The sequence below is a fragment of the Monodelphis domestica genome, chromosome 1 (genome assembly GCF_027887165.1).
Source record: "Monodelphis domestica isolate mMonDom1 chromosome 1, mMonDom1.pri, whole genome shotgun sequence".
Classification (NCBI taxonomy): Eukaryota; Metazoa; Chordata; class Mammalia; order Didelphimorphia; family Didelphidae; genus Monodelphis; species Monodelphis domestica.
Window position 1 is genome coordinate 203600220 of NC_077227.1, and position 26915 is coordinate 203627134.

At 39.5% G+C, this 26915-nt stretch overlaps 1 protein-coding gene across 1 annotated transcript in view; it reads right to left on the minus strand.

Moving 5' to 3' along the window:
* Positions 1 to 1597: 1597 nt before the first annotated feature.
* The window catches only part of INO80 (INO80 complex ATPase subunit), a 118326-nt gene continuing 93008 nt past the window's right edge, over positions 1598 to 26915 (minus strand). Inside the window, exons 28-36 of the mRNA XM_001370930.4 lie at positions 24279 to 24373; positions 18415 to 18487; positions 8931 to 9089; positions 8125 to 8227; positions 7415 to 7503; positions 6475 to 6630; positions 6084 to 6243; positions 5398 to 5613; positions 1598 to 3513 (exon numbers count right to left, since the gene is read on the minus strand). Coding sequence (XP_001370967.2) covers positions 3296 to 3513; positions 5398 to 5613; positions 6084 to 6243; positions 6475 to 6630; positions 7415 to 7503; positions 8125 to 8227; positions 8931 to 9089; positions 18415 to 18487; positions 24279 to 24373 — 1269 coding nt within the window. The 3' untranslated portion in view covers positions 1598 to 3295. The remainder of the gene's footprint in view (positions 3514 to 5397; positions 5614 to 6083; positions 6244 to 6474; positions 6631 to 7414; positions 7504 to 8124; positions 8228 to 8930; positions 9090 to 18414; positions 18488 to 24278; positions 24374 to 26915) is intronic.

The window sequence follows — 26915 nt, forward strand, 5'->3', positions numbered from 1 at the left end:
GGATAAATAATAAATAAAACATAATTTTATACTTTAAAATTGAAAATATTATACAGCTATCAGAGATGCCTTGGACTTGGACCTCCCTATTCTGTGAATTGGTCATCTGTCTTTGTAGCAACTAGTCATATATTTATCTCTTCTCAATTTTAAGCTTCCTTTCGATCTGCATCTCCAGAGAATGGCAGTGCCACAGCCAGAGATGTTCAATGAATGTTTCTTCAAAGAATAGATTTTAAGATTTTAAAAACTCTGGCCTCATTACAAGGTAGTGCTAAGTCTGGAAAGGGGCAGTAGTGTTAGATGTTTCTACTAGGGACAAAAGGGAAGTGGAGAAAGAGAGGATATGTTTCCTATTTTCACCTCTCGGGAGGTTAGGTTAATCATCAGCTGGGGTTCTTAGATGGGGTCAGACCCCCGAGAAGGGCTGACAGTAGCAGAGGCCTAGAAATCACACATCTGCAGAGATTCTGATCTGGAATGAAAGTTGGGGAGGCCAAATGATACATTATAAAGCTAACCTGGCCAGTAACTAGCTGCCAGTGACCAGAATGGAATACCAGATTTCTGGAACCAGATCTCCTATTATCTTGTGTGAGACCTCAGCCAAAAAGGTTATGATCAGAAAAAAGGAAAAAGAAAAAGGTTATTAGCACAATAAACAAATTAGTACCACAGGATGAGATCTCAATGAGCTAGAGCTTTGTGCTAGAAAAACAAGGGCCTGTATGGATGGCACCCTTTCCTTCCAATGCCCGTCACAGGTCAGAGAGGATCCTCAGAAACGGGAAAGGCATGACTAATACCACTGCAGCTGTGCAGGTCAGCTACCTCATCTCTGCCAGTGCTGTAACAAGAAGAAAGAAATGTTTTCTCCTAGGCACAGTTCTGGGAAAGAGGAAAGCCAAGGAGATTTGGGACAGCTTTCAGACAAGGACCAGATGCTGGAACAGCCCCAGCTTATTCTAGATTCAGAGATATTAGAATTGCTGGCATTGCTTTCATGGTTTTTCATTCTTTGTGCTTGTATCCCCAGCGTCTGGTTTAATAAAATTTTCAGTCACAAATAGACCTATCAATATATAAATGTTTCTGCTTCATGTCATATATTAACAAATCTCAACTAGATGTTGGTCCTCTAAATTTCTCATTAGCTGGAGATGTGACATCAGCATAGTGTGAATATTATTTTTTAAAGCTCTCTTCTATTTTGAAACTCAATATGATAAAAACCTTTCTGTTGGATTTGAACAAGTTCTCAGTGGGTTCTTGGGAGCCTGAACCTGAGTCATAACCAGAAGTCTTAATTGGTGCTTGGATGGCCCAAACATCAAGCACCCTGGCCAGGGATGGACTATTATAGGTACTATGACTCAACGGGCCTCTGACATGGCTAGAATCAGATTCCTGGGCCCAATTACAACTGATACTAAAGAAGCACTCATAGCTCATCCTTTGCCACGTAAACCTCTTGTTCTCTTTCATTGTTGGAATCATGCTGGGCTTTTCACTGGTGACTTCTGTTTCCCAACCACACCCATATGGAAGAACTTTGGTTCCAAAAGGAAAGGTAGCTTACAAACCACAGAGACCTCAATTTACATAAAATTATCTCACTCCATTTTATTTAAGATTTTTCTCCAGTTAGTAAAAGAAAGATGTGTCTCTCTTTATACATATGTACAAGTTCAGTTATAAAAATAGACAGCACATTCAAAGAGAAAAAAAGGCTTGGCATTTTTCTGATTCCCTCTAAATAGCATCTGTACACAGGAGTCTGGGTTAGGCAGGGGAGTCTTAATGATTTAAGTTAAACGATTCCCCTTCACCCCCACTCCCCCCAAAAAGGGCTTTAAAATCAATCTAACTAAACTCAATTCCGCGATTTTCAGGTGTGCAAATTAGAGGCTGAGCCGCCTGGAAGCACCTGCTTCACGCTGAGACATCAGGCTGGGAGGCAGGCAGGAAAACCATCTTTTGTGGTCACAGCAAAGACCACTCCTCTTTCCACCTTCTGTTAGAGAGAGCCAGAATGTCCAGACTGGTCAGTCCCTTGGCTGTGAGGTGTCAGTATGGGGATCTCCTCCTTCTCTCCCTTCCCACCCCACTCCCGCTGTCCCTCCCTTTCTCAGTGCAATACAGACAGTGCATACAGCCAAGCAGGGGATTAAAGGGTAGGGGGTGGGGAGACTGTGCATTCAGGGTGGGTATAGGGAGTCTGGGAGAGGATCAGTGAGGGAGCCTGATTTGGATGACCCTGTTCTCATTACTGGCCTCTTGTCAGTCCCTTCAGTGGGAACTGCTGATGCTGCTGGGGATAGGGACGGGGCTAGAGATTATTAGGAATGAAAAACAAGAGGGTGTGATGAAGACTGTCCACAGACAGTGGGGGGTACACTGGGGGACCACTGCTCTGCACAGGGTAATGGCAGGTCTGTAGCCCTTTTCTCCAGGACGTCCGGGTAAAGACATCCTAGTCATTCTCACCCAACTCATGCCCATGACATCTCCTCTGATCCTCAATGCTCAACTTCCATCATGCTGCCACTCGGGGGTGGGGGGTGGGGGTGGGGGCAGGATGGTGTAATGGCAGAGCTGAGTGCTCAGAGGGGAGTTTCTGGTGAATTTGGGGGGAGGTCCCTAGAGATCCTTTATATGGACTAAGCTGTGGTAGTGGTAATGAGGAGGCTAAATACATGATTTCCTCCTTTCTGCTCTTTCAAACAATCTCAGACCCAACCATCTCTGTAGAGCACTCCCATGGGCGCCACTGCACAATACACAGAACCCACTCACTGAACCCTGGGCTCCTTTGGAAGGGATGTGCCCAGAGGCAGAATGCTGTACTCCCTGATCCTCAAGGGGGCTTGGGAGGCCAGATACCGAATCCCTATGGGTCGGGTAGAGCCTACTCCTTCTTGAGAGGGTAGAGAGTGGAAGAGGAGAGGAGGCAGGAATAACAGAAGTTTGTAGGACTGAGGGTGGCGATGAAATATGGCCCTTTCCCAGTGAGAGGTTTAAGACTTGGCTGTAAAGTTCATTGAGATGTTGTGGATTGATTCCTGCCCCGGGACCTCTCCTTCTAGGCATCCTGAAGGGGATCATTTTGAGAAACAGGTGATGAAAGTGCTCACATCAGCCACCTGCCTGTCCTCACTGTGCTGTGGTTATTCACCGCCGTTGCCTCCCTGGGGACGCAGGATGCCAGAGAGGGCGATCATCCAGAAGCCATCAGCTGGCAGGAAGGGTTGGGGGCCCCAGTTTGGTAGAAAAACACTCAAGAGGCCCAAGGTGGTTATCGTCCCCCAGGGGGATTAGGTCCTTTGCCCTGTTTCCGGATCAATGGGTCAGGGGTCAGGCTGCTGGTAACATTGAGGCTCTTGGGAGTCCCAGGGACACTATTTCCCTTGCTCAAAGGTGAGCTCAAGGGAGAAGAGGCGCTTGAAGGTCCAAAGTCAGCAAGTCCAGCTGGTCGAATGAGTGATGTTTGCAAGGGGCTACTGGCAGAGATTCCTAGAGAGGAAAAAATGAGAGAGAAGAAGGAAAAAGCACAAGAAAAGGAAGAATTAGTCCCACATACCATTCTGTTAGAAATCTTGATCATGCTTGCCTTCTATTACATTTTCAGGTGATGGTCTTTAGACAGAATTAGGGAATGGTTCTTTAAAGAGAAAACCTTAGCTAGATTGCACCTATGCTGACTTCTCAATGCCCATGAGCAAGGCAGGGGACACTGCAGATACAATGGAATTTGCACACAAAAACATCTTAGTAAATATTCTTAGAGTTTAAATGGATTTCCTTGTAAGACACAGTGAAGGACTATGGAGGTATATCTTTTCCCATTATCAGCACTCTTCCTTTCTTTTGGCAGGATTCCCAGAGAACACTATGATTGACTGTTCCCCATTTTTGCTTGTGCTGTTCTCCTTGCCTGGAATGTCTGTTCACATTCTCTACCTATGTACAATTTCCCTATGCTTCAAAGCCCAAGTTCAAGTCTCCCTTTCTCCTCTAGACTCTTTGGATCCACTCCAATGAAATCTCGTTATACCTACACACTCACCCACTTACTCTCTCTTACTGTTCTTTAATGGTTTTAAATGTTGTAATATTTTCCCTTTATAAAAAACAAGCTTCCTGAGGGTAGGAATTATGTACTCTCTCTCAGATATCTATAGCAGCTAGCAGAATGATCTAAATTTTAGTCATCTTTGATTTCTTCCTTCCATTTTCATGGTCCCCCTTTGCCCATGCCCAATGTCACTCTGTCCTATAGACTGTTCCTCTGAAAGTGCTCATAGCCAGCCTGTCCTTTCCATTCGCACTGGTACCATTGTAGTTCAAGCTGTCATGATAGGACTATTGAGCATAAGCCCGTACCACCTCAGATAGCTATTTCTGTTCCAAAATACAACCTGCCCGATACTGCTCCTAGGGTATCCACTCTACTACAGACACCTTTCCTCATCCAAATCCTAGTCACTGTCAAGACCAACACTCATATTCCAATTCTTCCATTAAGCCTTCCTGGATAAATCAAGACCAGTCAATGATCTTGCTTTCCTTAGAATTCCCAAAGTACTACCTGGTTGACTTACTGGCCCTAAATAATGTACTGCCTTGTACTGTCATTTGTCTGTTCACATGTATTTATCTTGTCTCTCTACCTTTAGGGTAATCTGAGCTTCAAGAGGGGAGAGGAAATGTATAATACTTCTTAATGTCTTTCACAATGTTAGCTCAGTGCTTACGGCAAAGCAGGTGTTCAATAAATATTTGCTCAACAAATGAATATCTCCCAGATCCTGGGCAGTTGTTCAATAAATGATGCTCTTGCTGACAGTTCAAAAATCTCAGTGGACTAGACCGACACTATTGCTATTATCTTCCCAAAGAGTGACTGCTCTAGACCAGTCTAAGGATAATCTTTCAAATTAAATTCTAGAACAACAACAACAACAACAAATCAGATTGTTTATAGAATTTCTGCTCAGATTAAGCCCTCTTATTTCCAATGCAAGAGACCTAAAAGTCATCAAATAGCTCTTTATTGGAGGTTGTATGCTTAAAGAAACACTGTTCAGAAAGAACTTTGTAAGTATTTCAGTCCATTCAATGTAAAGCATTAATTAAGCATTGACAACAACCAAAACACTTCATTATATACTCCAGGATCTTGCAATGCAGCCTAAAAAGACTGTTCCAAATCAGAGCCTGGCTAACAGGAGCTTCCTTTGTCATCTAGGCAGAGAGGGAGGAGCATCCTAACCTGCTCTGATAGTGAGTGCTCTCAGTGGAACTCAACCCTGATGCCCAAGCTCTTCCAGATTTTGCTCCCATCCTAGTCCTAGACAGTCAGAAACATTACACTTTGCTCTACTAGCTGTGCCATACCTTTAGACACATTGTACCCGTATGCTGCGTAAGCTGCTGCTGATGCGGCAGCAGCCCCTGCTTTGGCCCCTGCCATTGCAGCTGCGCTGCCTGCAGTGGACTTCCGGCTTCTGCCTTTCCCTGTTCCTTTGGAGGCACTGCCTGAACCTTTAGGGCGGCCCCGACTTCGGCCTGAGTGGCCACGCCCAGTGGCTGGCATTTCCTGAAGAGAAATTCCTGTGGGAAAAGAGAAAACATTTATCTTCTAAAACCATAGAATGATTCTACAGTGATAAAGAAAGCAGGTCCAGGGAATGCTTATGTTTTATTTCTCATTCTTATAGGAGGGGTTATTTCCATTTAATGGGGGTGGGAAACCGAGGTTCAGTCATAGTTAAAATGACATCCTATGCTCCTAGATATGTAAGGCTGGTTTTACTTTGAAACTATACTAAGTTCAGAGTTTTCCTGTGACAATAGAAATACAAGGTCATAGTCCAAATTGAAAGGAAAATCCAATCTTAACCAAAACCAGTAGACAGATGAAGACGGGAATAAATCAGTAGGCAGGATTGAGAGTAAGAAAAATCTGAGGTCTTTAAGCCTCATTCAGAATGGGAGGATCATGTGCAATACACTGAAGACCCATCTGTGAGAGAGAGGGAGTGGGCACTGTGCATGCTGTGCAAGACAGAAACCCTGCTAACCATTCATGGTGTCTGAGACAGAACCCGTGATGGAAGCAGGAGAATTGGTAGCACGAGACTGAGGTGCTGAGGAAGCTGGGTCGTCCACGATGACCAACATGTCACTGCTGCTCTCATCCGGGGGTATGGAACCAGTATGCAGTTCACTGCTGATGGAAATCTGCAGGAAAGAGGAGAGATAGAATCATCTTATAGCTCTCTGCCTCAAAGCCCTGATGAGATACTGATCCCTCAAGTGACTCCAACAAGGGCTCCTTCTGGGGTTTGTCTGTGCTGGGGATGTGAGAATAAATGGGAGGGAAACTAGAAGAATAAAAGATGCCAGGGACTACAAGCTAAGACTAGCTGAGAATGGAAGGGCCCCTGATCACAGGTTAGAAGGCACCCTCACCTCACTGAAAGGGCTGGGCATGGCAGAGTCCACACTAATGAAAGAATCATCCCCATCAGCAGAGAGGTTGGAATTATCGGCAGAAGGAACAAAGGGGATCACTAAGTTGGCTCCCTCCTTCCTCCTTTTACCATCCAGTTCGTCTTCCTTCTTTTTCTAGAAACACAAAATAAGGAAACAAAAAAATATCAAGCAAGGGAACTTCTTGAAAACCTGCCAGTGGACCAATCACACTAAAGGAAAACCATACCAAGATCCATCAGGGAATATTAGCTTCTAGCACTGCAGAGATGAAAAAGTGTTTTAAGAGTAAATTTAAAAGCCCCATAAAGAAGAAAATAAAAGGCTGCATTCTTCATATCTGCTTTCTGTCTCAATACAGACTAGGGGAGCTGAAGACCCACCAGACAGAGAACCAAACTCTTTAGAACTTGGACAAAACACTTCCATCATCTACCTAGCAACCCAATGTATCAAGTTGACTGCATATCTAAATATAAAGTGAAGTATTCATGACACAGATCACAGGAGTTAAACAAGTGGTCTATTGGCTGCTGAGAACAAGCATTCTAGAAATATGTAATGAAATAAGTAAAATACAATAGAACTTCGATAATGTTAAAACGTGTTTTTTCCAAGTCAACTTGCAACTTGTGGGTATGGTTCAGTGGTCTCTATTTCTATTTGAGTTTCACCACTGTAGATCTTTCTCAGCTTTAGCATGTTGTGAAACAGAAAACAAAAATCCCAGTACAAAAGTCATTGCATGTATCCATTCCATCAAGTATTCTCAAGTCACCACTGCATTTCACCCTAACCCAAAGTGAGTCAGCAGAGTAGTTACTACAAGTCACTTACAACTAGGTTTGGTTATGAATTAGCAATCACGCATCTTCTTTGGCCCTCCCACTTCCCTGTCTTCCTCTCTCTGCTCCAGTACCTTTTCTGCATATTTTTCCCTTTTCCGTTTACGCTCCTTCACTCGGTTGGTTTCTTCTTGCTGTCGTTTTTCCTCCTGTCGAAGCCTCACTACCAAAAAACAAATAAGATATGTGAATAAAACTCTATAAACTCTGATTCTTCACCTTTGCATGGGATGTAGAGTCCCAAAAGAAGATTTAAAATAATAACTTAAATTAAGCCCACCATTTACCTGCATGATGTTGTATTCCTTAGAGTTATGCCTTACACTAAAAGCCTACTGACACTGGACCTTCATATGCCTTAAAAGATGCATCTAACCCATGTCATCGTAATCTACAACTAAGGCAGCAGTGCTCTGTGATTTATGGCATTCCAAATCTGAATTTTTCTCCCAGGTAAACCCAGTACCAATAATAATGAGTCTAGTAGTCATCAAATTAGGGCTGAAGACAAAATATACAACTAAATCTTGGATCCAAGAACTCAAATCCCTAGAATTTTTGAGGCCTTCTTTCCTTTCTCATTGCTTAGCATTCCAGAGTTTGTTGGGTTTTTCTCATTACAAAGGACTCAGATATGACTGAAAGAGTCCTTGAATTGTGCATAAAAACGCCTAACTGAGAACCATTATTTCCTCAAGTTGAATTACAGGGAAAGAGGAAGGTTTACATTTCAGGGAGATATTTCCGAAAGGAGAGGGTACCAGTTAAGGGCTAGGGCACGTACATTTCTTCTCCAGTTCATCATCATCCAGTAGAAGACTAACCACTTCTTTGGGTTTGAGGGTGTCTGGTTTGAAGTTTCCACCTGAGATCACCATCTGTTGAATCTACAATAAAACAAAGACAACATTTTACTCTCAGGCCTCTTCAATTCCTTTATAATAAATGTGTAGGAGGATAGAAAAATTCTTCCCAAGCTGCCTTGGGGAGATTTCCTTGATACTTCTGGGTTCTGTTTGTCTGGCTCACCCAAATTACATGTCCCCTGAGCCAGAATCTTGGCAAGCTCTCTGCCTGGCATTGCTGCTTGAAAATACAAACCCCAACAAGGCTGCCTCAAAACGGGAAGAGTCAGCAATAACAGTTCTTTGGGGAATCTGCAGTCTGGTAGGGTGCTGCAGAAGAGGATTAATGTGGATGAGGTAATCAAAATGAAGTGATTTCCCAGAGCTTAGGCATCACTGAACTGATAATTACAGAGGCCAAATGTTTATTACTTCCTACCCTGAATGTGTGAACACTAAAACATGAACTATCTCTATCTCAAGATCAGTGCTTCATATAAGCCTGTTGAACTCTAGGGTAAGGCTGATTTGGAACAATAGAGATCATTTTGGTGGGCAGAGGATCAGATATGAAGTCTCAGTCAGGATTTTTGCTTCAATTTACCTACTGTCCAAAGAAACTGCAGCCTATTCTTCACCAGTCATGTCTCCTAACAATTTTAGCACAAGTAAATACTATCTGATTTTCCATTTCTTCCATAGCCATCTCAATGCCTATTTTCAGAGACTACCTTGATGTACTTACCTCACTCTTTTCATTGGCCCTCTGCAGAATACGCTCCTCGATGGTACCTTTGCAGATGAGTCGGTATACAGTCACCTGCTTGGTCTGACCCAGCCTATGGGCTCGGTCCATAGCCTGTTGGTCCACTGTAGGGTTCCAGTCACTATCATAGAAGATCACCTGCACAAGAAGGATGATGGTAGAGCCCAAGTGAAGCCTCACTGAATGGCAGGACCAGGAGTTCTTAGAACCAAACATCCATCGTCTGCCAGATCCTTTCTATATCATACTGTATCATACTGAGATACAGCAGATATCCCTTGACAGGTCCTGCCAAATCCCAATCTTTCCTTTTACTTGTCCTGCCATACAGGGTTGTTTTTTTGTTTTTGTTTTTTAAGCAAAAAACCATCAAATACAAAAGAGTAACCTCCTCTTCACTGCCATAGAACTCTAGTATGGATCCCCAAAGCAAAAGTTCTACCTTAATGATAATAAATTTCATTACTCTCAAATTGAAGGAGGCATTAGCCAATACTAGTTCCAACATTCTAAAAACTCCATTTTCTCACAGGTCATTTCCTGTCCTGAGGATCCTGGGTGTCTCTTGCTCAAAGTTTGTCCATCAGTCTACCTTTATTATATTTACTCAAGACACTGGGAAACAAGATGAGCTTCAGGGATCCCTGGGTACTTCTTCCTGCTGAAAAACAAATTGTATCAACAAAAGATTCTAAAACTGACACTGTGCTGTCCATGTGCTATAACACTGAAATCAACCAGAAAAGAGTCTCTGGATGAAGTCTGGTTCAGAACTTTCCTATCTCCATCTTCTACACCAAGCTTTTCCAAAGTCCTGATAATTAACTCTTCATTTGGAAAGTATCCATCTCATCTTTATCTCCCCTGCTATTATCCTAATCTGAGCCCTCATTATCTCATTCCTAGATAATAAAAGCTTTCTAGCTATATACTTGAATCCAATCCATGTGCAAACTGTAATCAATATATTCTTCTAAAACACTTTTATCATATTGCTTTCTTATTAATGCAATGGCTCCTAGGCCCTCCATAATTTATTTCTTCTTTTCTCTACAATTTCAGTCTCCAACACTTCCCTACACATAGCTATCCTTTCAGTACAAGGGGTCTCTTCAACGTCAAATCCTTTCCTGTCTCAATACCTTTGCTCAGGATCCTCTCCAAATACCTTCCCTATCATCAAAACCCATCCCCATTATTCAAGGTGTAATTCAAATGCTACCTTATTAAATATTTTCTAATCACATGCAATGATTTCTCTTTTCTCTAACTCCTTACAATCCAATCTATATGCTGAAGTCTCAAATTATATAGTCAACTTGTCTAATTCTCCACTTCACATTGCTATCACTTTTTAATTTTTTGGCTGTAATCTCCTTAAGAGGATAGAGACCACATTTCTTTTTTAATCCCTTATAGTGCCCATCACAGTGTGGGTACACAGAAATTTTTTTCCCTTCTTTTTTTTTTAAATATCTGATCAAAGGACACATGTTAAACCCAGTGGAATTGTGGGGAATGGGTGGGGGCAGGGGAGGGAAAGAACATGATTCTTGTAACCAAGGGAAAATATTCTAAATTGACTAATTAAATAAAAATTAAAAAATATATATATATATCTGATCAACTGATTGTATGCTAAACAATTAGTTTCCAAGATATGCCCTGTTTTTCTTATGATCTTTCCCCACCAGTCAATAAGATCCTCTCCCAGGACAAAGTAGGTAGAAATACAGTAACAGGGACATTATATAACATGTCAGAGGCTCAATAAGGAGGTAAAAAATGCTCACATATTCAGGCTAAGCCACAGGGAAAATAGAAATAGACAAGATACAGTTAGCTACAAAGGCTGATTAAGCCAGGATAGCTTCACTCAGAAGACCTAAATAATTACATATTGTGAAAACTGGATTCGCGTGACACACTAGAAAAACAGGGACATGGCACTGCATGAATCCATATTGGGGAGTCTTATATGTTGAATCACTTCATATTTGCTTACTGAATATTTACATTTTCCCTAGAAGTCTCAATGGCACTCAATTCTTGACTCATTCTTGAGCTATATTTAATACATAGGTCATAAGATCATAGCCCCAGGTATGTAATTCTAATATAATAAAACAAAACTATAGTTGATAACTATCTTTTAAATGACCTTAAAGAGGTTAGAACTCTGGAGAACAAGAAAACAAAATAGGCTTGAGTTTATAAAAAACACAAATTCACTCTTCCAGGGAAAAACAACTTTAAACACACATACATATGCACTTTTTTTTGGTATATGAGTATTTATTAGAGAATGGAAGCAGAGAAATCAGGGAGAACAGAAAGCAAGATGACTGCTGATATGGAAACAAATGGCAAATTAAACCACATTATAGAAAGGGTTAGATGGTGCCTGACACACTAGTCAGTTAATACCTGTATGCAGCATTCAGATTTATAGACATGGGAGCGAAATTCCAGAGAAGTACAAACAACAATTAAAGGACTAGAGAGACTGACTTAACTAGGAAAGATTAAAGCAGTTCCATCTGTAGAGCGTAGCCAAGCGATGACTAAGGGGAAACATATTAACAGTCAGCATCTTCCTGAAGTTGTAAACAGAAAGAGGGAGGAACCTTGTAACCAGGTCCCCAGGAAGAACTATGATTTTGGGTGTGAGATAAGGAACAGAGAAATCACAGGAGAGCCACAATAAAAAACTGGATCTCAAACACCTAGAGGATGAAACTACTTTTTCTAGGGAAATGGGTGGCAGTTCTATTCCATGTGATGTTTAAAAATCAAGGCTAGTATGCTCAATGGCAAACCACTATACTTATCGCTAACCCAGGGACAAACTTCTCATTCTTCTTCCATGTGTAAATACTCAGATTGAGCCTGACACAGAAACAAAAACATTTGACTCTCTTCTGAAAGTTATTCCTACTGCAGGAAGGATAAACCAGAGAAAAAACACGAATTGCAAGGAAAATTTCCATGAATTAAAATCCAAATCATTCAAATTGATGTCAAGTAAAAGTCAGATATACATCCATTGTGTATGAAAACATCTATTTACAAACATAAACAAATCTAATTCTTTAGACATGAGACACTACTTCTGCCCTGTGACTTAAAATAGACCTCTTCCTTGTTCACAAGTGTTTCTAAGGGATCTCCAAAAGTTGACCTGCAAAGCCAAAAGGAAAATGCAGCACAAATATTTAAGCTTACCATTATACTACCATGAGAGTAAAACCTGACTTTTTGAGCATGATTTGAGTGGTGATCTCGATCACAGGGCAACTAAGATTTCCTCACAGTGTTTTACTTCCTTCAGGTAGCACCCAGTTTATAAATGAGTTTGTTATTGTGGAATGTAGGGTCCCCCACAATGGCTTTCCTTAATTTTTTAGCCATTCAACTGATTACTTGGGAAGTGTTTCTCAAGAAACTATAAATAGAGCCTGATAAATTGTGTTAAAAGGGAGAAAGATTCCAGTTATTTAGAATGGTAGCTGACCACCACCATGATGGGCACAAGGTATATTAGTAATCCCAAGGTGTATCACTGGGTCAAACAATCTAAAAGTTAAGGTGACAAGAAAAGTCCACACAATCCAAATAAGAATAATGGTAAGTGGGATCCTGGATTCAAATCTGACTTCAGACACTTCCTAGCTATGTGTCCTTAGGCAAGTCACTTAACCCCAATTACCTAGTCCTTACTGCTCTCCTGCCTTAGAACCAATACACCATAATGCTTCTAAGATGGAAGGGAAGGGTTTTTATATTAACAGCATTTAAGAATAATGGGGCTTAAATGATAATCCTTCATTTTTCTTATGTATTGAGATTCAATAGTAGGGAAGCCCCTGAAAACATTTACAGACAAGGAAAAGGTCACTCACACAGTTGGGAAGAAATAAAGGCTTATAACTGAGAATTAGGGAGATGTCTAAAAGAAGCCAAAATATGAGGAATGGCCTTTTTTTGAACTCAGATTTTATTTTGAAAATATTTCATTAAAAAACCTTCTTATTCATGTCTTTCTAAAAATACAAGCTATTTCCCAATATACTTCTCAATCCTTGTTGAATCCTTCCTCATAATGAAAAGAAAAAAGCTCCTAACAAAACCATCTACAAAACAAATTAAATTTTAAAAAGCCTGTTTACACACAACAACATCTTAAAGGATGGAACATTTTATAATCACAACACCCTTGTTTTCACCACTCCCTTCTCCCCAGCAAAAGAAAGCAAGTTGTTTTAATAGAAAAATATCTGTTCTCCTAGACCCATGATAGTGAACCTATGACATGCTGCTGACATGTGCAGCCATTTTCAATGACATGTGGCTGCATGCAGGGCCCAAGAGTCACTGCACATGCCCACAGCCATGGCCATGGCCATGCTGGTTCACAGCTGGGGTGTGTGGGACTCCTGTCGGGATGAGAAGGAGGAGTGGGCATCGGAAGGAGCATATGCAGGCAATTAAATATCAAAACCAACAAAAGAAACAGATTGACAGATGAAGTTAGTAGCGCTTGCTTGGGCTTGAAGTATACAAAATATCAACCCTCAATTGAAGATTTAGCCAATGAAATTCAGCAACAAAAAAGTCACTAATAGGCAGGTTAGTTAAAAAATTTCCCCCCACAAGTTAAATAATATCAAGAACAACAAAGGAAACTGACTGACAGATTAACAAAGGAGTCACTAAGTAGGTAAGTTAAATAATTAGTTTTTGGTTTATTAAATATAATTATATTTTACAATTATATATTTTTTGTCATTTAAACTATAAATATCGTGAAATTATGATGTTTTTTTTCTCGAAGTGACAGACCACCTGAGTTTTGCTCGGTTTTTTTGGCGAATTTTGACACACCAAGCTCAAAAGATTGCCCATCACTGTCCTAGGCCAAGATTGTGAATGTCTGTGATGTTCCCCTAGAGCAGGGGTCCCCAAACTTTTTACACAGGGGGCCAATTCACTGTCCCTCAGACCGTTCGAGGGGTCAGACTATAAAAAAATCTATGAACAAATCTGTATCCCGCTGTCTGGGATAACAGAGGCTGCAGCGCTGGCTGTGATGGGCCTGTCACACCTTGCACAGGCTCATCACTGCCACCACTATACCAGGCAGCCGTATACACAGTGGGGAATCCCCTCCCCCAGATCACTGCTCACCGTGCTGATGTCTTCCATTGTGCAGCCACACAATCCTTTGCATGACACCTTGTTCTCATTCAGTTGCTCTCAGAACAAGGCGCCACGCAAAGGATTATGTCACTGGAAGTAGTACTATACCTGAGCATTGCTGTGCTTTGTGGCACCGCCACATACAGTGCTCCTCTCACTGACCACCAATGAAAGAGGTGTCCCTTCTGGAAGTGTGGCGGGGGCCAGTTAAATGGCCTCAGGGGGCTGCATTTGGCCCATGGACCGTAGTTTGGGGACCCCTGCCCTAGAGCCCTGAACAACTATCCTCTGCCCTTTTTACCAAGTAATAGAGCAAGACTGAGAAGGAGCCAAAGGTTCCCAATTAATTAGTCTTGACTGCTTGGCATCAATTGTATATATGTAGTAGTTCTGGTTCTATTTACTTTAATCAATTAAATATAATTCACATAATCCTTCTCTCATGTTTTTGAGTTCATATTTTTAAATGATACATAAAAAGGTAAGAGGAACGCAAAGACAGTATCAGGAAAGGAAAATGGCATGGATGAGATAAGTAAGGCTTTTGAAAAACATAAAAGACAAAAGTAATTTTTAGGGCAAGAAAAGGAAAATGAAAGGACAGACCTTCTGTATGGGGCAAATATAACAGATGATATTAAGAGAAACTACCTAGCTCCTATTTTTAGTTTTCATCTTCTTAAGAATAATTTTTCGCAACTCTGAGGTATCACCTCACACCTAGCAGATTGGCTAACATAACAGCAAAGGAAAGTAATGAATGCTGGAGGGGATGTGGCAAAGTAGGGACATTAATTCATTGCTGGTGGAGTTGTGAACTGATCCAACCATTCTGGAGGGCAATTTGGAACTATGCCCAAAGGGCGACAAAAGAATATCTACCCTTTGATCCAGCCATAGCACTGCTGGGTCTGTACCCCAAAGAGATAATGGACAAAAAGACTTGTACAAAAATATTCATAGCTGCGCTCTTTGTGGTGGCCAAAAACTGGAAAACGAGGGGATGCCCATCAATTGGGGAATGGCTGAACAAATTGTGGTATATGTTGGTGATGGAATACTATTGTGCTAAAAGGAATAATAAAGTGGAGGAATTCCATGGAGACTGGAACAACCTCCAGGAAGTGATGCAGAGCGAGAGGAGCAGAACCAGGAGAACATTGTACACAGAGACTAATACACTGTGGTATAATCGAACGTAATGGATTTCTCCATTAGTGGTGGTGTAATGTCCCTGAACAATTTGCAGGGATCTAGGAGAAAAAAACACTATTCATAAGCAAAGGATAAACTATGGGAATGGAAACACCAAGGAAAAGCAACTGCCTGAATACAGTGGTTGAGGGGACATGACAGAGGAGAGACTCTAAATGAACACTCTAATGCAAATATTATCAACATAGCAATGGGTTCAAATCAAGAAAACATGTAATGCCCAGTAGATTTACACGTCGGCTATGGGGGGTGGGGGGGGGAGGAAGAGAAAATGATCTATGTCTTTAATGAATAATGCTTGGAAATGATCAAATAAAATATAATTTAAAAAAAAAAAGAATAATTTTTCGAAAGGGAAAGGATTAGAAGATAGTTAAGAAAGAACAGTGCATAAGACAAACTAGAAAATAAATATCTGAACCAACACTGACAATCTCTGAAATAACATAGGGAACAGGTATCCCACAAAATCCAGGATGGGTAAATGTCAGGACTTTTTTTTTTTTAAATAGAGAATAAAAGGTATATTATTTAACCTCCAAAATAGACCAATGAGAGATTGATGTGAATGTCAGAAAAAGTTTATAGATAGTTTATGGGCACTCCCAGGGCATTTAATAATAAAGTCTCTCATGGTATTTGTGTGGTCAAGACGGAGAAATGTGGGGTGGATGAAGGTAAGAGTTTTTGTGCCACTCTGAAGTTGACTGACAGCACAATATAGATCTCTACTTTCAACATCTGTGTCATCAACCAGTACAAAGACACAGACAGCAAGCTTACCAAAAACACAGATGAGACAGAAGAGGTACAAATAGATATTAGATCAATGGATGAATTCACTGGAAGTGTTCAAGCAGAAGCTGCCCTAATGTATGCTAAAGGGGAGATTGCTGATTGAGGCTGGGGAAGGAGGCAATCAAGTTTTATTTTCAATTATATGATTTAATGAATGATTCTATAGGCAAAATCATTCCTTACCACACTAAAGCTAAAAGGGAATCTGCAAATCATGTAGTTGGAAAGACATGGAAAAAGTGAGCCAGATATAGGTTGATCTGGCAGTAAATAAACTCCATTATCAAGAAATAGGAAAGAACATTGCCCAGGACATCATGTGAAAACCTTCTGTCATGAGTTTGAATTTGTGAGATGATGTACACATCAGACATAGAAATGACAAAAATTTGCATTTATGCAGGGCTGTACAGTTTATAAAGTGTTTTTCACAAAACAATCTTATGAGATAGATAAGCAAAGGTTAATATTACTGTTTTTATATGTGAGGAAACTGAGACTCAAATGCCTATCTAAGGTCATACCTAGTAAGTGGCATAACCAGGAATTAAATCCAGATTGTCTATCTCAAGGTCTACATTTGACTCTACTACATCCTGAATATCTGCCTAAACTACCCCTGAAGCCTCAGTACTATATTTGAATGTCCTACAAAGTTCAAAGTGTTGGAAAAGGATTTAGGAATATCTAGCAACAATCCAGATTTAGTTCTTCCTAGAAGAGGAAGGGACCCAGCAGTAAATAAATGGTAGCCTATAAGGTATGGCTTTGAGTATAGTATTGAAATGGAAAAGAACTAAGTTCTAGTTCTGACTTGACCATTGCCTTATTTTATGTCACACATCCTCTTTTATTCTTCAATATTCCATTCTCCATCAACCTTATCACATAAAGTCTATGTGGTAAGGTTGATGGAGAATGGAATGTCATAGACATTAGGAATCCTATATATGCTTCCTAGAAAAGCTTACAGTCACATAAAGTGGCACTAATGTAATCATGAAATATATACAGTGATTCTCTACTTAGGAACTCTTGATTCCACCACCACTTTCTCTGGTTTCAGTGCTACTAAAATCATCATTAAAACATTTTAATTCTACCAAGAATTTTGACATTCACAAGGAGGATTTATTTAATTTCCCCATTAGGAGGCAACAATCAGCTGCTATACTGCACTCTTTGTGGTGGCAAAAAATTGGAAAATGAGGGGGTATCCCTCGATTGGGGAATGGCTGAACAAATTGTGGTATCTGATGGTGATGGGATACTATTATGCTATAAGGAGTAATGAACTAGAGGATTTCTTTATGAACTGGAAAGACCTCCAAGAACTGATGCAGAGGTGAAATGAGCAAAATCAAGAGACCATTGTACACTGAATGTGAAACACTGTGGAACTATCCAATGTAATGGACTTTACTACTAGTAGCAACACAATAATCCAGGACATTCCTAAAGGATTTATGAGAAAGAATGCTATTCACATTCAGAGAAAGAACTATGGGAGTAGAAACACAAAAGAAAAACTTATGACCTATCACTTGTTTATATGGATATATGACTTGGGGTTTCAGTTCTATGAATAATATGGAAACAGGTATCAAGTGATAACATTTATACAACCCAGTAGAATTGTTTATTGGCTCTAGAAGGGGGACGGGAAAGAAAATAAGTCATAGAAACATGGAAAAATATTTTTAAAAATAAAATAAACATAAAATTAATTTATTAATTTTTTAAAAATTCGCTGCTACCCCACCAGTTTTTTAAATCACCCTTTCCAAAGCCCTTATACCATCTCTAGCTGGAAACCACTACACACAAAACCAAGACAGCTAGATGATAAGGAAACACAACTATCTCTTGAAAAACACAAACCTGTCTTCCCCTTATGCCTGCATCCAACCTCTTACACAAAAGCAATAGTGGATTGTTATAGCCTCAGGCTCAAAAGCTGTGGTTCTGAAGATACTAAGATTGCCAGGCCAACCTCCTTGTAAACTAATGGGGCAAATATATACTCCTGTCTTTATGTGGAAACCAAGTAATTTATTAGGAACTTTAAATATAGATGGGAAACACCAAAAGAACAGTTCAAACATCACAACCAAATACCAATCCATATTTTTTCAATGTGAAAAACAAGATGAAAAGGCTTGAGACACATGGAGGGAAAATGATACTAAAAATTTTGTTTACAATAGGAGCTATTTCACAAGAAAGGCATTATTTTATTCTAGCTACTTACTGTGTCTGCAGCAGTGAGGTTGATGCCCAGTCCTCCAGCTCTTGTACTTAACAGGAATACAAAGATATCATTCCTGAAGAAAAGAGGTACACAATACTAAAGATCAGCATGGAAAGGAGAAGGTAACTAGAATAAATTAGAGAAGCAGAATGGAATTGAAATGTGTCTTGGTAAATATTAAAGGGAAATTTCTACATCTGTAAAAGAAGGGGGTCATTCCTAGTGATTTTTCACCTATAAATTTTATGATCCAATACATTTCTGCTTCTATTATATAATGGTTGGCAACTTCTTAGAAGCAGGATACCAAATGCTAATCCATGTTCTGACTGGGATGTGGGTGTATGGTGCCAAAATAGGGGGACAGAAGGAAAAGTCCCTTCACAAGATTCCCTTTTCCTGCTGAAAAAATATTTCCCCTACACATTCCAGAAATTAAAGATTTGTGTTAACAAGATCTTAGAAGCAAAAACAACCTTTGGAAGGAAAGATCTATATCATTCATGTCTTAATATAAATAACTTGAATTCTATATCTTTTTTCACATTTTTACCAAATCAAGTGACTAGACCCAAAGTAAGGGGGAAAAAAGTTATCTTCTAAGAAAATAACTAAGTAAAAGAATAACAGGATTCACAGATATCCCAGTTCATGCAATAAAACCATAAAAATTTCTTGAAGGAGGCAGTCAGGTTAACTGCTATGGCAGGCAGATAATGTTTATCTGACCATGATTTACTATAGTTTAAATACAATCTTACCTGCAGGTTAGTAGTCATAGAGGAACAGAATTTGAAAAATTGTTGAGGATTTCTAAGAGATCACGTACTATATTTTTACACCTGCCATTTTTAATGATGGGTAAACTGAGGCTCAGAGTGATGAAGAAATTTTGCCCAAAGCTTTATAAAGAGATGGGGGCTGGGGGAGAGAACTGGGTAGCTCAGTGAATTGAGAGCCAGGCCCACACACAAGAGGTTCTGGGTTCAAATGTGACCTCAGACACTTCCTAGCTGTGTGACCCTAGGCAAGTTACTTAACCCTCACTGCCTAGTCCTTACCATTCTTCTGCCTTAGAACCAAGGGTTAAAAAAAAAAAAAGTGGCAGAGTCTGGACTAGGCCCCAGGTCTTCTGCTTATTTGTTCTTTCCACTACATCATACTGCTTCTGGAAGCCTTTCCTAGAATATGATTTGCAAAGTTCTGTACAGCTTCTATCTCTAAATAAAACAACAACAAAAAAAATCATCAAAAAACTGCTAATTTTAAGATGTTGTTCATGAAAAATAAAATGACTTAAGACAAAGGGAAGAAAATAAAATCAAAAGCTGGTACTGCAGATTCCAATTTATGAAAGGTTGGCCATTTGAAAAGTTCATGTCTAAGCTGTTTGGTTTCTATGGGAAAAAGGCTCCCAATTGGCTTAAAGGTGCCCTAAATGAACTACATGTTATTAGTTTATTCTACGCTCTAAGTTATTTTTTGTTTAGTGTGACAATAGGTTCTTATTCCTTTAGGAACATATAGCTCCATTTCCTACCCCCAAATACTACTTGTATTTCTTTTCTCCTAACAAGACCTTGATAGTTGGGGTCTTGCACGGGGCCTGAGAGGTAGGAAGTAAAAAGGACTATGGTGACTAGGGTGGTGGTTTCAAGAGCAGGAGGGGTATGCTGATTATATATTTGTGGTTGGGAGATAGAGTCTATAGTGATTTCTCTGGAGACCCCTGGGGATCCTGGGGTCAGAGCTTAGAGGTCAGTAAGGATGGGACAAAAAAGAAGGAACTGCTTGGCGGTGCTGAAGTGTGAAAGGAAAATTAAGGTTAATATTGGGGGAATGAGTAAGAAGATTGGAACTATAGGAAGGAGCTGCCTCAGGGGAGAAGAATGGTAGGAGGAAAGAGGGGGACTGATATGGTCTAAAGTAAAGGAGAAGGTGAGGGAAATCACCAGTGGCAGTAGTAGAAGTAGGGAGGGAAGGAGAGTTCTTGTAGATGGATGGCCTAGGAAGTAAAATTCTCAGTCCTAGTTGTTGTGAATTTGCCATTTTGGGACTCAATGTATTAATAAAATGCCAAGGGAGCCAAGATCGGAAAAAAAAAAATAGGCTATCCAGCTAGGAAACGCAATGTTGGAAAAGATTACTCTAAGATAGAGGTTCTCAACCTTTTTTGTGTCATGGAACCCTTTAGCAATCTAAGGATGTTTACGGACCATTTCTCAGAATAGTATTTTTACATACATAAATTAAATGTACATAGGATTAAAAAAGGAATCCAATTATATCACAATGCAATTATCAGAATATATATATAAAAATGAGGTCACATACATCAGGTAAAGATCCCATATTATAACATAATGCACTTTTTTATTTTTAAGGTACCTATCTATCATAAAATGACCTAAAAGAAACTTTAGAATTCATTAAGTCTAACCCCACCACTTCACAAAGGAACTCTGTGAGGCAAGTAGATGCCAAACAAGGTAGTAACGTTTAGTTACACTTTGCTGAAGTGTACAATACTTCCATCCGAATAAAGGTAACAGAATAAATAATAATAACAGAATAAAGGGGGTCAGAGTGAGAAAATCTGCTTTCAGCATAGATTGAAGGTGAAGAATCATATATACACACATACAGATAAACAAGGAAAATCCTTCAGGAACTCCCTCCATTTTACCTGGTCATCTGCAAGCCCTGTACATTCTCGTGAAGCACCTAACTAGGGGCAGGGAATCCCACACTTCACTAGGGTGAACAGAATCCCACAAGACAATGAGGTTGCTTGGGTGCCCTCTTGGGGTACAACAAGGAATTACAAGAATCTCTAGAACAGTCTTGGCCTAGTTTTCCAGGTTACAGACAGAATCAAAGAGTAAAGACATGGCATGTGATGAGCCTGATGAGGACTCCTACTACTTGCCAAATGCCCAAGACATAATTAATATCATACATTCTATATGATAAATGCTTGAGAAATGACATGTTAAAAATTAGGGGTGGAATATAAAGTGAAGAGAATAATGGGGTTCCTTGATCATTCTGCAGAGGCAGAGATGCAAACATCCAAACCACTGCAAGACATGCCTTTGCTGGCATAAGGACTTGCAAACTGTTGTAAGAGACACATTTTTCCCCCTTACCATAAGGAAAATTTCGTTTTTATTTTTCAGTAGCAGATCCTTAGGCATCTGAGTGATTTTGTCCCTATCATATGTACAAGAGGTTTTAGCACTCAAACAGATAGTCTGTGAGAGAAATGGTATTCTGTAGTGGATTGAGAACTGATCTTGAAATCACAAAGACCCTAGGTTTAAGTCCTTCCTCTCACATGTGTGATCCTAGGTAAGTAATTTAAACTTCATGCTCTTGGCAACTTTCTCTTCTTTTTTAAAATTAATTTAATTAACTTAGAATATTTTCCCATGGTTACATGATTCATGTTCTTTCCCTCCCCTCCCTCCTCACATAGCCAACAAATAATTCCACTGGGTTTTACATGTATCATTGATCAAGACCTATTTCTATATTATTAATATCTGCAATAGAGTGATTGCTTAGAGTCTACATCCCCATCAAATCATGTGATCATGAAAATGTGTTTTAAGAGACATATTTTGTAAATGGTAGGGGGAGAGAGGAAGGGGAAAGAAGTCTCCAGCAGAATCACATAGAAATGTGAATGCTTTTTACTCTGATGTGCTGGTCACATATTCCTCATGTTGCTCAGTCAGGACATCCTGGCCAAATTGCCTTCAGTCTTGGTCATACTTTTTCCTGGAAGGACACTCACTCCCTCCCACCCCTTTAAATAAATCTCCTATGCAGGGAATGTAAAGCGCTTTTTGTAAGAATTATTGTTTATTCCAGCCAATTTTTATGCCCTAAGAGCTTTCTATAATTTTTCTTTTGATGTCTATTCATCATTAATAAGTATTTGGCTAAGAAGATTCTTGTTTTTGTTTCCCCCAAAAATGTCTTTATCTTCAAGAGTTCTTTATATTGGGTTGGTACAAAGAGTCATTTAAGCTAATTTCTCTCCATTGAGAGATTATGTTCATGTTCAGTATTTGAGGCTCCCACAGTTGCTCAGATATTTCAAGTAATAAACTAAAGACTGCTTCCTATTCATAATTCTGATCTTGGTGCCTAGATTTTCTTTACTATGTCAAAACTGAGTAAGAAGGAGCTGATCTTTTTCTCAAAGTCTCTATCATATTATTTTATTTACTGTACATAGTATGATTATGTTGAGGCCAAATGATTAGTCAACAAGTCCACTGTTCCCTAAGGAACCTAGGATGTCAAGTGATAAATATTTTCTTAGGAAGGCTTAAAAAAAAAACAACACCCTAAAACTTACTGATTGTGATGGCATGAATAGGAAAAATGTTTATACTTTAAATATACTGTACCTAGGATCTCAAGGCCCAGTGTTCTAGGAATCAATTCAGTTAAAGGAACAGCCAAAGCTCTGCAACTGGATTTGTAAAAGGTCAATTCATTTGGAAATCAACATGTTATAATCTAATAGGATTCATAGATACTTAACACTATTAGATACTAGGGAATGAGTCAAGTTTACAAATGGTATATGAATGAATGCCTGTTGCTAAATGGCAAAGGCTGCTAAAAACTTTTATGTGGCACCTTTGAAAAAGGTTGGAGGTCTGGTACACATGAAACCAGAGACATTAGGGTATCTCTTTATTTTGGGACTATCAGCTCAGGGCTACGATAGAGATGGAAATGGTAAAGTAGAAAAGTATTGGGGGTTAGGGCTAACTAGGGAGAGCTGACCGATTTTTTCAGCTCTACTTAATTTTTTTATTTTTCCCCTCCTACCTCTGCTCTCTCCCCCTTTTCATTTTAAAAGTGAGTTTAAGAATCTGACAAATAAAGATGTCTAACTACACATATACAAATGGTTAGTTTTCAAGTGCACTGTCCCCAAGGAACCCTGGACTTCCAATGATGAGCAAGGCTTTTCTTAGCAAGCCTTGGAAAAAAAACAAAACCCTGAAATTTACTGATCAGAAGATGTGTGAATAGAAAAAATGCTAAAGCTTTAAGTAGCCATGCTCTGATCTCTTATGGAAAATGATGACATCCTCTCTTTTATAATTTCTAGAGCTAATTTTCTCAAAAGGACATCTGAAAGAGAAACAGCAACTCAAAAATGTTTTTTAACTTTTCTAATATCTGGATCTATTTCTTGATTTCATTCTTTGATCTGTGGAATCCAATTAAAGGCAGAGTTCAATAGAGTTGCCACTTGAGGAACTTGGCTTTCATCCTAGCAAGAGCAGAAAGCAGGCATTGCTTAGTGCAGTAAGAACTCTCATTAAGGATAATTATGGCTCTGTAAACTATCAGTATTCAGTATACAGTATTTGAAATTTCACAGGTTCATTAATAGGTGGCAGGTAACTGAAACTAAGAGCTGAGCTTCCTATTTAATCAGCTTCAGACCACTGCATTGTGATATGCTGTCCTGCTTATAGCAATATTATGCAGAAAGGAGGAAGGAGCTGACATCCTTGATTCAAATTTAAATTCCATGTTAATGCCTACAGAATTACACATTTCTTGAGTAAGGAGTTAACATTCAAGTACAAAAATTACATGTGCTTCTCTCTAACTTCTCTCACACAGACAGCCCTGCCTCCTATATCTTCATTATTACAAACTGATTTGGTCATCATTAAAACAGTGAGAATTGTATCAAGGGCTGATAAGCAAACCTTATTTACTGAACATCGTAGTACAGTACTTTTAAGTTTTTTAGACCCATTTTTCAATGCATAGAGGAAAACCAATATAATTATAAAAACTTTTAATGTTCCCATTAAGCTTACCTGTTCTGAAAGTCAGCTACCATGTCCCGTCTCTCTGAGATCTTGGATGAACCATCTAGCCTCATGTATGTGTGCTTCCTGTAAACCATGTATTCCTGCCAAAGGGAGTCAGATAACAGTGAGGCTGAATCGAAATCACTCAACTCCTAGTCTTAGACCCACCTCTTTTCTCCATACCAGGATGGGTTACAATCCCTAGAACTGGGAAAAAATAAACTGAGAGAGGGAAGAAGGGGGAGAGAAGGGGAGAGAGGAGACATATGCATCTTGTAAAAATGCAAAACCCCAGGGCCAGCTGGGTGGCTGGCTCAGTGTATTGAGAGCCAGGCCTAGAGATGGGAGGTCCTAGGTTCAAATCTGGTCTCAGACACTTTCTAGCTATGTGGCCCTGGGCAAGTCACTTAACCCCCATTGCCTGGCCCTTACCACTCTTCTACCTTAGAACCAATACAAAGTATTGATTCTAAGGTGGAAGGTAAGGGTTAAAAAAAAAAAAGCAAACCCCTTGAAACTAAAACTTGAAAAGTATCAAATATTATATTTAAAAGTTTCTGTAAGTTCTTGTAAAAAGCAAATCCTAATCACATTTATATGAACTATGCTATCAATAACACTTTTTGTTACCAAGAAAATATCCAAAAGAATTCCAAGTAGGATTATTTGCCACATCCCCACAGTACCACAAACTGCAGCCAGGACAAATGCTCCTTAGTTTGGGTGGGAGTGGGTAGGAGTGTGGAGGGAGTGAATGAGAACCTAGGACACCAGTTTGTGTTCACTTGGAAGTGAGAGTAGGGCTTGGCGAAGGGAGAGAAGACTACCCTAGCTTTGGCTACAACTAACTACTCTTTCTAACAAGGTGTAAAGTCCTGATCTCCTCAACTCCCCAAGAGGATGAAGGATTACAAATGTTGTCAGTACCCAAAGGCAAGGCCCCAGTTGTCTCACTTTAATAGTTAGTCTCAGCAGCAATCACCCAACCCAACATGCTTTCTTTCTGCCCCAATAAATCATGACTCAAGGTAATGAACTCCCTATCTTATGCTTCACTCATCCAGAACTCAGAACATATGTGATGATGATGGGAGTCTAAGCATCCTTGTGAAACATGACTTGGGAAAATTTTGCAAAGCTTTCTCATTTCTTCTGAAGTGGTTCTTCCTTTTATAAATTATAAATTTCAATTTCCCATTTTTTCATTCTTCACTCTAAGCTGGTCTTTAGTTCATATTGTTGAAAACTGAAAGGTACCCACAAAACTCCAAGACTGCTTCCTCAAGGGAAGTTTCCTAATCAATAAGACAATTCCACTTCTATCTTTAAGGGATAGTTGTCTTCTTTAAAAAAGTAAACCTTAAGCTGCCATTCAGTGGCCTGATTTCCTAATGGATGAGGACAGTGGTGGTAGAATGGGAAATTCTAAAGAAGAAGGATATAGGAAATGATATTTTGATAGCCTTCAGAGGCTCACCACCTTGGTAGTTAATCCATTCCAAATGGAAGCAAGATTAAAGAGCTCTACTAACATCTGTAAATGGAGCAACAAAGCAACTGAGTAATCTAAGCCATGTAGAAGGAACCTTGGAGCCCTTCTTGTTTGATCCCATATTGGACCTTGTGCCTTCCATTCAGATGAGAGGTTCCCAGTTTTGAACCAGTTTTAAAAAAGATTTTGATAATTGTATTTTAATATAACCAATTTCTATTACAACCTTATGTATTTTATACATTTAATAACATTATTTTGAGAAGGGGTCCATAGATTTTACCAGCTTGATAAAGGGGCCCATGGCATAAAAAAAGGTTAAAAACCCCTGTTGTATTTTTTGTCTCTTTAAACTAGAGCTGACTAATCTCAAGAGAACACCTATGAATGAACCTTCTGGGAAACCTTGCTGTTAACATCATTTAGCCAGCAAGGTCAGAACACCAGGATATTAATCCAGGGCAAAATGAAGCCAATCTGACTGCAGAAGTCTGTTACTGAGGCAACAGAAGTCAATCCCCTCTCTTCACTCCATCAAGTCTTTGCTTTTTCACCCAAAGGACCAATGGGATTTTAGAAGGCTTAGTAAAGTTTAGATTCCAATCCAGTAAACAATTTAAAAAAAAGAAACAAAAAAATATAAGAAACTAAGTATCAGGAGTAAAAGAGATTAAAAATCAGAGAGGGACCTGTCAGTGCTTAATCACCTTTTCACTCCAAAGCAAAAATTTAGGGGCATAAGACAGAATTGTTAGACAAAGATGAGACAGTAAGAGTTCATCCAGTCTAATCTGTTCATTTTTATCAAGGTGAGAAACTAGGGCTTGAAGTTAGGAGTCAAAGTCGAATAGTTAGTCATAGAGCCATAATCAGAACATAGACTTCCTGGCTCCAAAGTTCACTGGGTCTTTTCATTACACTATGACACTGCCTTTGTACCACCATCATGTTGCTGGATAAAAAATAAGCTCCAAGAGCTCCAGTTGTTTTCCAATTTCAGATCAAAGCCAGATGATGATCTATGTTCTAGGTCTAGTTCTTCTGCCAGATAGCCATGTGATCTCTCTGCAAGTCACCTAATTTCTTTGAGTGTCTCAGTTATCTCACATATGAAACAAAGTTGTTGTCTCAATGACCTTTAAGGTATCTAT